A 16,263-nucleotide genomic window follows, 5' to 3' on the forward strand; every position below is an offset into this window, starting at 1 on the left:
AACGTCTCTGCTGCAGAGGCATTGATTAGTTGAAGGGGGTTGTGGTTAGTATTAAAACTCGATAAAAGAAAAGGTTAAATCACATGAACTCCAAATGAGTGAAGGTTAACTCTTCCAGCAAATTCACTTTAAAAGAAAAATTACATAACAACAATGGGCTGTTGAATAGTTATTCATGTAAAATATGTCCAGAAATCCTTTGATGTTATGACCTCATGAATGTTGAAAAAATAAATATCATTCCTTATATTTACATTGACGAATCCTTCGAGTGAATCGATACAACTACGAAAAAACCCAAGAAAAAACAGTGTTTGGTCCTGCTTATAAACGGTGCATCGTTTTTCGCCATATTTCAATATTCAATGGGTATTTGAGGCACATACGTGGATATTTCAAATAGCATAGTTCTTAACATTAGTTTTTTAGATAAGCACAAATAAGCAATACTGATATATAGACAAACACCAGGGCGGATTGATTTACAGTGATGCGGTCAACACGACGTGACGGCGAGGGGCCGATTCAGTCTAATTTGGCTGGGCACCGAAATCGAAACTACACCCATGGAATACAGAACGCGAGAGAAACCCTGAGGTTACTGATGTTGGAGGAGGTGATTTGGTATAAGTGACTGATTTAGTACAAATGAGAGGGGATTTGCGTGTGAATACGAACTACACATGGGCTGTGAATGTGACACAGGGGCCGGGAAAGTCTGACCCGTGCCCCCTTGTGTAACGGCTGACAGCGCGTTTGAAAGAGAGTGCTTTTGTGCGGCCGAGAATAAACTGTTATATGAAGGAATTGACGATTCGATACGGTGTCCTGTCATAAACAGAATGTGACTCTAGAGTAGACATCTCTTCCAGTCGCTCTAGTGTAAGTAATTGTAACTCTTCTTCCAGTCGCTCTAGTGTAGGTAATTGTGACTCTAGAGCAGACATCTCTTCAAGTGGCTCTAGTGCAAGCAACTGTTACTCTTCTTTCAGTGGCTCTAGTGTAGGTAATTGTGACTCTAGAGTAGAGATCTCTTCTAGTCGCTCTAGTGTAGGTAATTGTGACTCTAGAGCAGGCATCTCTTCCAGTGGCTCTAGTGCAGGCAACTGTTACTCTTCTTTCAATGGCTCTAGTGTAGGCATTTGTGACTCTTTTTCCAGTGGCTCTAGTGTAGGTAATTGTGACTCTAGAGCAGGCATCTCTTCCAGTGGCTCTAGTGCAAGCAACTGTAACTCTTTTTTCAGTGGCTCTAGTGTAGGCATTTGTGACTCTTCTTCCAGTGGCTCTAGTGCAAGCAACTGTAACTCTTTTTTCAGTGGCTCTAGTGTAGGTAATTGTGACTCTAGAGTAGAGATCTCTTCTAGTGGCTGTAGTGTAGACATTTGGGACTCTAGAGTAGACATTTCCTCCAGTGGCTCTAGTGTAGGCATTTGTGACTCTTCTTCCAGTGGCTCTAGTGTAGGTAATTGGGACTCTAGAGTAGAGATCTCTTCTAGTGGCTGTAGTGTACACATTTGGGACTCTAGAGTAGACATCTCCTCCAGTGGCTCTAGTGTAGGTAATTGTGACTCTTCTTCCAGTGGCTCTAGTGTAGGCATTTGTGACTCTTCTTCCAGTGGCTCTAGTGTAGGTAAATGTGACTCTAGAGCAGGCATCTCTTCTTTCAGTGGCTCTAGTGTAGGTATTTGTGACTCTTCTTCCAGTGGCTCTAGTGTAGGTAATTGGGACTCTAGAGTAGAGATCTCTTCTAGTGGCTGTAGTGTAGACATTTGAGACTCTAGGGTAGACATCTCCTCCAGTGGCTCTAGTGTAGGTAATTGTGACTCTTCTTCCAGTGGCTCTAGAGTAGGCATTTGTGACTCTTCTTCCAGCGGCTCTAGTGAAGGCAAGTGTGACTCTTCTTCCAGCGGCTCTAGTGTAGGCAAGTGTAACTCTTCTTTCAGTGGCTCTAGTGTAGGTATTTGTGACTCTTCTTCCAGTGGCTATAGTGTAGGCATTTGTGACTCTTCTTCCAGAGGCTCTAGTGTAGGTAAGTGTAACTCTTCTTTCAGTGGCTCTAGTGCAGGCATTTGTGACTCTTCTTCCAGTGGCTCTAGAGTAGGCATTTGTGACTCTTCTTCCAGCGGCTCTAGTGTAGGTAAGTGTAACTCTTCTTTCAGTGGCTCTAGTGTAGGCATTTGTGACTCTTCTTCCAGTGGCTCTAGTGTAGGTAATTGGGACTCTAGAGTAGAGACCTCTTCTAGTGGCTGTAGTGTAGACATTTGAGACTCTAGGGTAGACATCTCCTCCAGTGGCTCTAGTGTAGGCATTTGTGACTCTTCTTCCAGCGGCTCTAGTGTAGGTAATTGGGACTCTAGAGTAGAGACCTCTTCTAGTGGCTGTAGTTTAGACATTTGAGACTCTAGGGAAGACATCTCCTCCAGTGGCTCTGGTGTAGGTATTTGTGACTCTTGAGTCGACATCTTTTCTAGTGGCTGTAGTGTAGACATTTGAGCCTCTAGGGTAGACATCTCCTACAGTGGCTCTAGTGTAGGCTTTTGTGACTCTTCTTCCAGTAGCTCTAGTGTAGGTAATTGTGACTCTTCTTCCAGTGGCTCTAGTGTAGGTATTTGTGACTCTTGAGTAGACATCTTTTCTAGTGGCTGTAGTGTAGACATTTGGGTCTCTAGAGTAGACATCTCCTCACACGTCCCTGTGAAGGCGCATAACTGATGCCGACTTTATAGTGCTACCTCACTGAAACATACTGCCGCAGATACCCAGCAGGACACCCCACCCGGTCACATTATACTGACAACCGGCGAACCAGTCGTCCAACTCCTAAATTTCTGAGCGTTAAGCAAGAGTAGAAACTACCATTTTTCCAGACTCTGGTATGTCTCGGCCAGGGGACGGAACCCAAAGCCTTCCCTCAGAGGCAAACTCTCAACTAACGGCCAAAAGTGAGGCATTGTCAAAAGAGACATTTTGAAGAAGAATGTAGTTTAGAAAGAAGAGACAAGATAAGATTCCAAATTTAGTCGCTTCTTACGATCATCAATTGGGGCAGCAGGTACTATTCTTACGCCCTACCTGCAGGGCCCCGAACGCTCAACTAAAGGCCAACAGTTAGGCAATGTCAAGGTACACATTAGGAAAAAGAGAGTTGTTGAGTAAGAAGAGAAAAGATGAGATCCCCAATTTAGTCGCCTCTTACGGCAATGGGGTCAGCAGGTACAATTCGTACGCCCTACCTGCAGGGAATTTTACTGAAAGAGATGTCTACTTTAGAGTCACAAATGTCTACACTAGAGCCACTAGATGAGATATCTAGGTAGCAGTCTACAGTAGAGGGTTGTGGCCATGGGTGATATTTTTGTTAAATGGCTAACCCCTGTATAATGTTTATAATGTGTTGCTATGAACAAGAAATAATATGACATCATTGAGCATTGATGACATCATAGATAATGACATTGATGACCCCACAGCATTGATGACAACATAGATGCTGAATCTGATGACCTCCCCAGCTTTGATGACATCATAATACCTGTGATGTCATCAATAAAGAAACCCTCATCACAATAGAATCACCATACTTTTGTGCTATTTACATGCAAATATTGTCACAGAGTCTCATTTTACCCAGAGAAGAATTTCAAACCAGAAAAATGTAAGTTTGTGGACTTTTTTTTATTATTTTCAAATTACCTCCCTTGGCATTGTTTTGAAAAATGGTGTTCATAGTGATTGGTGCTTTGTTTATGTAACTTACAGTGAATTCATGTGATATTCATAGCAGACATGGGTTTAAAACTCTTTTTTTTACTGTTTAAACCACTTCTTTGATCATATTTTGACTAATATAATTGTCGGAATCAGGAAGAAATTAGTGTAAAAAAGCTTTTTTTCCTGAAACCCCCCCCTAAAAAAAAAAGTGTGCTAAATTGCAAAGCAAAATTGCGAAAAGGGTATGTCTTAGGAGAATGCATGTTACTCGATCACTATCATAGATAGAGTCAATACGGATATGTCGTTGTGTTCATCATCTCATTTTCCAGACATCTCAAGGGTTTTCAGAGTATTTTCAGAACAAATAAGGGATGTATAAGGTGATATTTTTATTAAATGGCTAACCCCTGTATAATGATAAGTAAAAAAATATAAAAATAAAACTGTACTAAAATTGGTTTAAGCATGATGAAGTGGGCTATGTTTCACATTAATAAAATAATAACTAAATAGTTACTGAAATTTTGGCCATAATCCGAAAGGGTGCCTACACATGCAAAACTAGCTTTACAGGAGGTAAAATTTTGACAACAGCACTCGACGCAAAATTGCAAAAACTCAAGTTTTACAACTTTACAGGGGCCCAGATAATTCTGCAACTAAGTAGGTAATCTTTAATTTCAGACAGAACTTAGGAAAAAAATTACTAGTTGCGGGGGTCAAATGTTAGGTCAAAAATAGCATTTATTGGTAATTTTGATATGGTAACCATCGTTTTCACACAAGTGACATACATAGAAAAAAGAGGTTTATACACTTCTCAGTACTTTATATGTATTCTAAATGTAATGCAGTTTACAAATATATATGCATGTATAGATGTGTTGTGTAGGGTAAATTCGCTGTGATTACATTTCCTCGACATGTGCCTTGTTTTTCAGAGTCGGCCAATTTCTACTGTATATTGCTACCCTACTATAGACCCACAATTACCTACACTAGAGCCATTGAAAGAAGAGTAACAGTTGCTTGCACTAGAGCCACTGGAAGATATGTCTCCTCTAGAGTCACATTACCTACACTAGAGCCACTGGAAGAAATGTCTACTCTAGAGTCCCAAATATCTACACTACAGTCACTAGAAGAGATCTCTACTCTAGAGTAACAACTACCTACACTAAAGTCATTGAAAGAAGAGTAATTACCTACACGAGAGTCACTGGAAGAAGAGTCACAATTACCTACACTAGAGCCACTGGAGAAGATGTCTACTCTAGAGTCCCAAATGTCTACACTACAGCCACAGGGACGGCCGTCCTTAAATGACCATAGCTGTTGATAGGACGTTAAATAATACTAAACCAAACCAAACTTATACTGACCTTGACGATAACAGTGGTGATTTTGAATTTAATGGAAAATATCGATCCCGATTGCATTGTGTGTGCTGTCACAAAATAGTAAGAAAATAACTACATACACATGTTTGTTGCAGACATACTAGTATACTTGCCAAATGTTACTGGATTGAATACTGTCTTTGGGTGCTTTTTTCAGTGGCTTTGTTTCGCGGTATTGCAAATAGGCAAATACACCCACATACCGCCTCCAGCTTACTAACGCACCCATGCATCACATGTGTGTAGACACATCATTGAAATGACCACATCTGCAAATATACGCTAAACTCATTAAACCCAAACCAAATCAATGTAAATGATGTGAAATGTATCATACACCATACTTCGTATTCGTAAGTTACCAGTTTTATACTAATAATTCTAACGAACATCAAATCTAATTCATCATTGGACACATAGTAATAATACCATGCATGATCACACACGATGGGAGATAACTCTTACTGATGTATTACTTAATGTAACTGTCAACCATTATTCGTGACATGAATACCAAAGAACACATTTTATATTGAAACATACTGAATGTTACCCATTATCAAATTACATACTGTTTTTTCTGGTGTATCAACAGTTTGTAAGAAGCATGTATGCACTCGTTCACCCATTGTCATTACAATGTGATCGGGTGGAACGTTGCGCTTGGTGCCTTCTGTAAATTATTTCAGTGAGGAAGCACTATGATGTTGGCATTAGACCCGCGCTATCGAGATGAGGCAAATACATCAACATGCCCTGTCTCCTGTATATACATGTATAAATCTGCTCTTAATATGAATTAAAACCCTATACAAAAAACCTGCCTTCCTAGTTTAATATTAAATAAAAAGTGCTTTGTTTTCCGAAAAAGTAGATAAAATGAGGAACATCTTCACGATTTTCATTGTGTCATTATCATGGGACGAGCGTGTGTTGTTCTGCCCTTGGTAACCCTTGGTTATTTTGTGTTAATGGTTCGCCTACACAAGGACAGTAATGGGATATATAGGAAGGTATACTGATGGAAATATGCTTCATTGTATGCTTCATTGTTCGTGGAATTGATAAATTATCGATAAGGTATTCATATGCTTAATCCTTGGTGAGTTTGATCAATGGTTAGTGTATGACTAGTTCTAGCATCGATATATGTTGTTTGTAGTGTTGACGAGTTCCGCTATTGGGTCAAGTGTGTAGAAAGGATATGACTGGACACATCATGCTGGCGAAGGCGGAAGACATATACACCTCGTCCTCAATTGTAGATGTACTGCTAGCGTGACATACGACACATATACATACAATACAGTGGCTATACGATTTACAAGTATACGTTTCTCCGTGGGTCGGTGTGTTTCGGACTATCAATTTTCACGTTTTGATGTGTTTAGCTGGTTAACATGGTATGTATTGACATGGACGTATTTGGATTTTGTCATTGATTATTGGTATTTTATTTGCTATTTCGATTTTTATCTTAATTGATGCCATTTAATCATTAAAAAATGGCTGTATTTAAAGAATAACCTGATTTGGACAATTATTTGAAATAAACATAATCTTTCAAATATTTAAAATTAAAATATTCAATGTGCAAATTGATTTTGATTAATTTCTTAATTTAAATTATTTAATGTAAAAAATAATCGATTCAACATCAACTATAACCTAATTAACATTAACTTTGATGTCGTTATCACGTCTTGTTAAACTTTAATGCGCCTGAGATTGACCACTTACTGTTAAAACCATATATATATATATATAGCAATTGAGAGACTAGTATCATGTTTATGCATTTGTTGAACATATTGAAGTTCTGGGAGTGTTTTAACCATTTTTCCTCGACCATTCAGCAGCTTAATTCTACCATAACTTATGAGTCTGATTTGAGCCATACCAGCAATAGGCATCGTCATATTTGTGAAGCTCTTTCAAGGACTGTAAATATACCTCCGCCGTTTATGAATGCTAATAACTTTAACATTATAGAGAGTTATATATGACTGTTCATAAACAAATACAAGTGTCGCCGAGCCGTTTCAAATAATAGGTTGGTAGAAAAGCACAGACGTTTAAATAGTAGCAGGTCGATTTGATGACGTCAATGTCCTCAAAGTGGAAGACACAGTAGCGCTCTAAAGTCGGCATCAGATCGATGCTATCGCATAAGCCAAATAGACCAACATACTGCCTTTATCAGACAAATACACGCATATTACACACGTCCTTAAGTGACCTTATACGACGCCTGACCAAATAAAACAAAAGACCAACACTATTAGTTACACAGTTTGTTAGTGACCTAATACGGAAAAATGTTAGGTCTAAAAGAAACTTGTTCGCCGAGCCAGATACAAGTTTCGTTTAAACCCAATATTTTTCTGTATTAGGTCACTAACAAACTGTGTATCGAATTTATCCCGTCGAAGGTCCTTTAGATAAAAAAACCTGCAAAATAATACAAAATTCAACATTTATTCCAACAATAACAATTTTAACTTATAAAATTTAATACATAATTTGTTAACAACAACAAAAATTTACTTTCATTACTTTCACCCGCTTTGTTAACATTTCATCGGTTGTCGTCTGCACAAAACCGCTTGGTCGCCATCTTGTTACAAGTTGACTCTTATAGGCAAAGAACGATAACTCGTTCGTACTCACCTAATGTGAGATTCTACTGACCTAATATGAAAATATTCTTGATATCATGTGACGTCGTTTGAACTAATAGGACTACAGGATTTTTGCCTGAGGCGGGATAAAGAATAACTATTATGCTACAAAGACCCCTCCCAATCCCGTTAGTCTCATGATATAACATTGCAGTTACAGTAGGCCGTGTCTCTCCAAAAACATGAACAGTTCATTGTTTTTTTATGTGACTGTATGACCCGTTTGACCAAGTATAGCCTTTTGCGTTACTGCACCGTAACAGTTTCAAGGAACTTACACATAGCCGGTTTGCCACATACATGTAACTTACGCGGGCAGGTGTATTGAAAAAAAACACCCATTGCTCTTAACCAATTCTTAGTGTTTCTTTATAATACTTTTCCATTTTGTTTTAGTATTATACAGTGTGTGTGTCAGTATGGTTCATAACATTACAAATTGTGGGAAATTCGTTCAGTTTTGAATGTGTGTCAGTAAGGACAAGTAAGCCTTCCGTCAAAAGTATGTGACCGGATGGGGTTTCCCACATTGTTGGGGTGTCCAACACTGTTCTGATTAGATACGACTTTCCAAATAGGGTGGCGTTTTACGCAAGCCAATCTTGGTACAGTCTAACGTCACTTTAACGCTTGCTCTCAGCAATATTTCGACGCTATGCGAGGCGGAGGAGAAATGACACTTATCTCGTTGCATTGTATGTATTTTTCAAATTCATTTATTCTGTAAGTGTGTATAAGGCAAGTAATAGAGCCATTGTTTATACACAAACCAGGCTACAATAGAGACGTGGGCTGTACAGTCATATTGGGTAAAATAACCTAGCAAGTGTTCTCTACCGTAAAGGAGGCTGTATGGGATGAGACGTTCAATCTATTACTAAGGGATTGTTAATACCGCACACTGCGTCATACCTTCCACTTGCTTTGTCATGAACTTGGAAAGGATTGGCCCTAGGTCACGCAAAACACATACACACATTGCCTTAATTTTGTGTTAATCATAGCCAGGGAACACTACGTTTGAAGTGAACGATAGGAACAGCACTCACTATTCAATAACAAGTAAAAGATGTTAAAACAATTAAAAGGGGCACATTTCATTGATCATCAATGGATATATTTAGTAAAAAAAACATGTACAAGCAAGATGACAGATATCATTTTCTCTCACAAAGTAAAGATCTGGATAAAATTTTAAATGTTGTAAGTTTAATTTTCAGTTTCAAGTTGCTCTGGCTAAACTTACTGTGGCTGCCAGAAATAAAAAAAATGCTTTATCTATATTTTGCACACTGATATTGTAGTAAATTTGTTGAAATCAACTCAACAGATCCCTCTAAACTGTAGTGTAAAGTTTTGATCATAAACTATTAAAATATGATTTCAGTATTAGCAACTATAATCAAACGTACAAAGATAACAATGAACTTAAAGAAAACAAACATTAATAGTCGGCACTGATGGATAATGAGTTTTACCTGCACGGCGCTGATTTTATGAAAAACCTTTTAGATGGCAATAATTTAAAAGACATTTTAAATATTAAATGTTCCTTGTTTTTGTGACATAACATTACAGGAGACACCGTTGTTTGCCTCCATATTTTGTTATTTTGGCGATTCATGGTGGCTCTCATATATCATATTCTATCTATCTCGTTTCCTGTATTTCGCTCTCCAACCCTGTCTTTACATTTGTTTAATGATATATATTTCTGAATGTTTTTGTAGCTATAATAAATTAGTTGATATTTCTTTACAGGTATCTAGAGATAAAATGGAATCTAAGATGAGCGACGCTCCATTGAAGTCGAGTTTAATTATGGGTTTTTTCATCATTCAGTTTGGTAAGACTGTTTATCGTTCACTTGCTATTATTTCTTTTAATACGAAAATCCAAAAACACATATACCTGAACAAAGTATCCATTTTATATGTAAGAGTTGCATGTAACCACCTTAGGCAGTCGGTACATGTATTTTTGTTTTTTATTTAAATTTCGAATAGGGAAGGAATATGTGTTTTTATTTTAATTTCGAATAGGGAAAGAATATGTAGGTCATAGTAAGCACAAATTTAGTCAAAATCATCATTAGGTCTACGTCATTGCTTAAGAAATTTACAAAAAAAGGATATCCTTCATTTCATAAAACGAACCTTTACATAAAATATTCGTGAGAGAAATGATAAATCTGTTGCTCATATTACAACACAACCACTACTTCTGCCTGATTTTAAACTGATGATGCCAGTTTCAACAACATAAGATCATAATAGTGGAGACCCATGCTTAGTTGCTTCGGCGAGAGGATAGGCCTTTTCCCCATTTCTTGACGAGAACATGACTGTACTTCACATATATTTTGAATGGGCCGATTTTTCGACAGATTCGGGACAAACAATTTGACAGGCCTAAAACAATGCTCCTTACACTTAATTTTCCAAACATATAAAGAAATGATAGTAAAATTGGTCTGTACATTGTACCTAAAATCCTAAATTTAAAACAAAATTGTTTTAGTTCTCATTATGCTGTGTAGTAATGCACTGCAATAAGGGCAAGTAAGCTGATGCTATGGTGCGGGTCTGTCGTCCGTCGTCGTCTATCAACTTTTCCTCTTAGTGACTTCCTAAGAATTGGCAGGCATATAGTCCTGATATGTCATGAATGCTTACCAACAAAGTTTAAGAACGGTCACAGGGGTCAAATGGATAGAGCCCGACAAAGTTTGAGAATCAAAATGCCCTCAAACGTCTTTCAAGTTCACATGGGTCAACTTCAGTTGATTAACTGAAAGCTATAGAATCTTCATATTTCGCTGGTTGCTTCTTGGGGTGGAGCCTGACAATGTTTGCAAGTGAAAATGACTTTGATCTTATTTCCAGGTCCCAGATAACAAATATGTCAAACACTTCAAACAACATAATCTGAATAACTGAAAAACATAGAATAATAAAATATTTGGCCGGTACATGAAGCTTAAACAGATGGAGCCAGGCAAAGTTTGCGATTGAAATATTTGTAGTACAATATAATATTTAATGAGATTATTTTGGTATGACTGCTTAAATATTCAAGTGAGCGATACGGCCCCCTGTTAATGTTTTACAGTTTCGTTTTATTTTGTTGCATTAAGTTTTACATGGTGTCCATTGTTATTGTTGTCAGGACTACTGTGATGACTTTACCATTGCAATTTTCCTCCTATCCTCTTTTTCTTTTCCTAACGCCAAAAAAGGCTATGGAGGGGACTTGATGACTAGTCAGAATAATGTGACTTAAGTGGGATTCATCAATGGCCCGTATCCCGTGCATCATTCCCAGTGTGGTTGGATTTAATGACATTGTTCTCTGTTTCAAAAACGTTTTATACATTTTCTTATTAACAGTTTGCGGGCAACGACCAGTGGCAGTAGACACATGGCTTATGAGCAACAGGGACCGTTACGTTTTATCATATACTGTATCACAACTACGGAGACCTCATGTGTCATGGTGGTGGAAATCCACAGCACAGGACAGTAGGTTCGTACAACTACAACACAACGGTATGGGTCACTTTCGTGAAACTTTGTCTCGACGTGCTACCGCACAGACTGATGGGAGCAGGCTGTACGACATCAGTTTAGAAATTTCAAATATTAATAGCAGCGTCTTCGGGGAATACAAAGTCAAAATAGACGGAAACAAGAACTTGACACGATCGTTCATCATCAACGAAATGCCAGAAAAGACATCATTGGATGGTATATACTGTTTAATAAGAAATAAGAAATGTGCATGCCTTCCCTCTATAACGTTGCTTTTTTCTAGCGAAATGAAATCATAGTGAAACAAACGCATTTTTATGATATTGATATTACTACCGATGGAAACAAATACAGAATCTAGTGTTTATTGAAATTACAAATAATTTAATTCAATAGAGACAGTCTCGTGCAACCGTCCTTAAATGAGCATAGCTGTGATAGGACGTAAAACAATCCTAAACCAAACCAAACTCGTGCGACCAACTGCGATCTCTTTTTGTTCGTCGTAGTGAGATTCACTCTGGAACTCGAACAAACCATTAAACCAATTCTAATATAATTTTCACAACAAAATGCTTAAGGTCAAGACAAACCGAAATTGTCTTGTTTCCAGAGATGTGAGTGGCGGGGCCAAAAGGGGTTACAATTTGCCATATTCATCTTCTTCGATGTGGACTGGCTAGAGTCATATACTCTGAAAGGATGCAAAAGTATCAAAGTGCTATGTCAAAAACGTGAATTTCATTTTGGCCGGGTCAGCACATTCCTCTTGTGGAAGTGTAAAGTTAACTATTGTTTACCAAAACCTCAGTCATATTTGCGCCGATTTCCGAAAGGCGCCCGGGCGATGAGGCTTTTTGGCGATCCGGGGAACTGTAAGAACGCCGTAAGATTATCGGCCACTATCGGCCGATTTTTAGACGCCTCTCGGGTCGCCGAGAGCTTTTTGGGCCCGATTTCTTTTTTACCCTACCGCATTGGAACCTACCTGGCAGTCTCCCGTAAGTGTCCCGCAAGGAATTTGTAAGATTATCTTACTACTATCCTTCAGTTATCTTTGAAATTGGTACAATTTTACATGCTCCAATGTGTCGTGTTGACCGCCCAATATCCGGACGGGTGCCGTACGGCAATCGTAAGGTAGCCGCCCGATGTCCTTAAACTGTGCGGTGTCCGTGGGATATTCGGCCGGCGCCCGCCCGATATCCGGACGGGCATCGGCCAATGCTTCCGGCGGCCGGACGACACACATACAGGCATCTACAGGACGTGCATCCATGTGTGTAGTGTATGCGTGCTTGCGTTTGTGTATACAGGAGACAAGGCATGCTGGTGGTCGTGTTAACTTGTGTGCTTCCCTATATATACACGGCTACCGTTCGACAGCCCGGCCATCGTCAGATAGCCCTGCGGTATCCTTTCGACAGTTGAAACGGGCTCCCTACGTCATCTTGCAGATGTTCCATCGAGTTAATTCGGCAAATTGTTTGCGAAGGCCGTGCTATGTAATATATTGTATGACCATACTCGCCAAATCCCAGACATCGGAAAATAGTCTCCGGCGACCGGGACGCCGGGACGCCGGGAAGCCGGCTAATTCCTAATTCCCAGCCGGTGGCCGGCGTAAATGTTACTGAAGCCTAAGGGAAATTAACGTTTTAAGTATATATCTAAATCAGTAGGGAATAATTAATTACTTGTACTCCACGGTGGCCTCATGTGCAGAGAGAAAAATACGGTAAAAAATACTGAAAAATGTGCAGTTCTGGATATCCTGTTTTTAATGATATGCTAAATTCGAGTATCACCGTGGACTGAGATGAAAAGGTGCTGTTGTCAAATTTGTAGATTTCATTCACCCCAGGGTCACCCATTTTCCTGGTACATATCGGAAAGTTTATACTGGGAAATAACACTTAGTCATAGGTTACTAATTCGCGAATATGATGCCGACTTTATAGTGATACATCACTGAGATATCATACCGAAGGAATTCGGTACAGTATCCCGCCCGGAAAGCTGGTATACTAAAAAACTGACTGTTACAGCGACGTGTTAAGCCATGTGCTTTTTCTTGCGAATTACCTTAGATAAAAAAAAAAATTTGCAGAAGCATGGATCCGGGCTTACAGATTGCATAAACACGTAATTAATATATGATATACAACATTTAAACGTCATGCTAGATGTTTGATTTCATAGAAAATGTTACCAGACGTAAACGTTGTTTCTATTATATCTAAAAACTAACATCGTGCATGTACATGTTTGAAACCGCCATAAATGAAGTGCTGTAGGTGTAAAAAAGAGCGTTTTTTATATCATATTTGCATGTGGTTTTACAGGCCTTAGTGAAATACCGGCTGCTGCTGGTGGAGGTATGATCATGCTGATTATGTTATCTACTAACCCACACATAACGTCTGCGTACTTCTGATTGTAGCTACAATGCTATGACAAAGTGATTGTATGATTACGACATGCAGTATCACATTATCTTGCATGACTTCACATTTTATATATATTTTCTTTTGTCTATATATTTGAAATTATTAGCTTACAGATGAATAGCTACTTACTTTTATATATTGAATCACTAAGAATGTTCAAGGTAACAAATGTCAATTTGTTTTGTTTTTTTATTAACCTGACTTCTCTGATAATCAGCCTGTAGCATGCTGCGATAGAGGGTCTTCAATTTTGTTCAAATTTCTTGTATTCACTTTGACATTTGCACGAGTAATAAATGTTTATATATTCCTAAAAATAAAAAATAAACATGAGGTATACACTACAGTTTATTAGATTTAGCCTGTCTATCGTTAGCTTGTTTACTGTCAGTTTTTTTTAAATACATACGACGTTGAGTCACTTTTGAGATCCCACGTGGGATATGAATATATTTTTTAACCAGATTGGATAACAAGAAGTCAAAATGGGCATTTTGTATAAATACCATTGCAAATAATAAAATTGGTAACTTTTTGATATCAAAAATAATATTAAACAGATGATGTGTGAATAATTGAAAAATCTTAATCGATAGGATTCAGTTATAAGTTTTAAGTGTTTGTATACACTTGTACAATTTACTGTTCGAAAACAATGTTTGTATATGAAAAATGGACTTTTTTACCTTGTACATAATCGTTTATCATTTGAGCGATACTCCTAACTTGTAATTTGCTGTATATTTAGAAATGAACTACGTAATGGGTATATACTTATAGTCAAATGTATCAAATTATCAATGCATTCTATTTCAAAGAGGACAAGTTCGAGCTTTCTAAAAGTCAAGTCTACATAGCAGTGAGCGTGGGATGTGGTATACTGTTGGTCGTGGCACTAATCTCATTTGCATTGGTGGTCAGGATAAAGATGAAAAAATCAGGTGTGTACATGCAATATTACAGCTAGGGTAATAATTTAAAGTTTGCCCTATAAACGGGACTTGTATTTGTTGTTCGGAAATACTTATGTACATTTAATTCACTTTTTTCATTTTTTTTTTCATTTCATTTCATTTTTATTTTTTTTTAAATTTAAATGTAGTGATTAAAGGGAAGGCGATCAACGTATGTCTAATATGATTATAACAAATAATATTCTTTTGATATTGTTGTCATGTAGTGTTCAAGTGTTGTAACATGTTACAAAAACTTTAATTAAGTTTAAAGATCTGAAGTAGGTCTTTTTCAAATGTCAGCGATATTATGAGCTACTAAAAAGCAAATAACACATGCTTATTTATGAAAAAACCCACAAACTATTTGACTACTTATTAGGCATCTGAATTGTGAATTATTAAGACATGATATTGAATTGTTTGATTCTTTTCCTCTTTCTTTCGTTTCCTCGTGTGAAATATTAATTCTGCCTTATTGAATATTTTTTTGTTTTGTGCAATGACAAAGTACTAATGGTTTGATTATATTACAGGTCGATCAACAACAAGTGGGTGAGTTATTACTTTATTCTATTTACTTATATAAATATAGAAAAATGGATAATCTTCACAAAATGAGAAATTTAATATCGTAAATCTATATTATTGCTACACTGTATTTCCTTTTAGTGACTTTGTGTCATCTTTTTATAGCTGAATGGTGTTTTTAGATATTGTATTTAAACCGTTTCTTTAGTTAACAGTAGCGATTTCAACATAGGATTAAAAGAACACACTGGCTATATTGAACATTGACGTTAATAAATTCCTAATGAAAATTTATGCTTATGGCTCAAAATATACACGTAGTGAAATAGATATCATAACATTCAGTACATAGGTCTTGACCTCGATACAAATGTGTAACGTTTTGTTCAAACAATGACATGATAAATTTACACGGAATCGGACTATACACACAAGTGGTTTCTTAATAGAGGAAATGATTCAAAATGCGCAGTACTTGAATTCACGCCTTGATGCAATGAAGTGTTTAGTCGCAACGAAATTAACATTCACGATACTCTTTACTGAAATATAAAGCATAGTGTAGGCTACTATGTTGGCTGGTGAAAATGCTCTAAAATAGTCGATTCCTTATCTATATTGTTATTCAATCGAAATATTTCACAGAAGAAATACTCTAGTCTATAGGTATGTCTATTGACATGTCAGCATTCACTGGAGATATTTGGGCTGCTAAAAGCACAATGTAAAGTTAGCTTTGTAATCTCAAACAGTTTTCACCTAATTAGGACAAAGTTGCCTTTTGTGTGGCATCTCGCTTCAACATTTTGGTTTTCTGAACATGTTCCTTGCAATTTTTATCGTTTTTTCTTATTCACTGGTAAGGCAACTTTGTCCTAATCACATAATTAGGACAAAGTTGCCTTTTGTGTGGCATCTCGCTTCAACATTTTGGTTTTCTGAACATGTTCCTTGCAATTTTTATCGTTTTTTCTTATTCACTGGTAAGGCAACTTTGTCCTAAT

At 37.5% G+C, this 16,263-nt stretch overlaps 1 protein-coding gene across 3 annotated transcripts in view; it reads left to right on the plus strand.

Moving 5' to 3' along the window:
• The first annotated feature begins 6,395 nt into the window (after window positions 1–6,395).
• Window positions 6,396–16,263, plus strand: part of LOC110446111 — a 43,659-nt gene continuing 33,791 nt past the window's right edge. The window contains exons 1-3 of one of the 3 annotated variants that reach the window (XM_021491087.1): window positions 6,396–6,517; window positions 9,557–9,641; window positions 11,185–11,541. In XM_021491087.1, the coding sequence (XP_021346762.1) occupies window positions 6,515–6,517; window positions 9,557–9,641; window positions 11,185–11,541 (445 nt within the window). In that variant the 5' untranslated portion in view covers window positions 6,396–6,514. The remainder of the gene's footprint in view (window positions 6,518–9,556; window positions 9,642–11,184; window positions 11,542–16,263) is intronic. The other 2 variants (XM_021491088.1, XM_021491089.1) reach the window with 2 other exon arrangements.

The sequence above is a fragment of the Mizuhopecten yessoensis genome, unplaced genomic scaffold, assembly GCF_002113885.1.
Source record: "Mizuhopecten yessoensis strain PY_sf001 unplaced genomic scaffold, ASM211388v2 scaffold2553, whole genome shotgun sequence".
NCBI classification, from domain to species: Eukaryota; Metazoa; Mollusca; class Bivalvia; order Pectinida; family Pectinidae; genus Mizuhopecten; species Mizuhopecten yessoensis.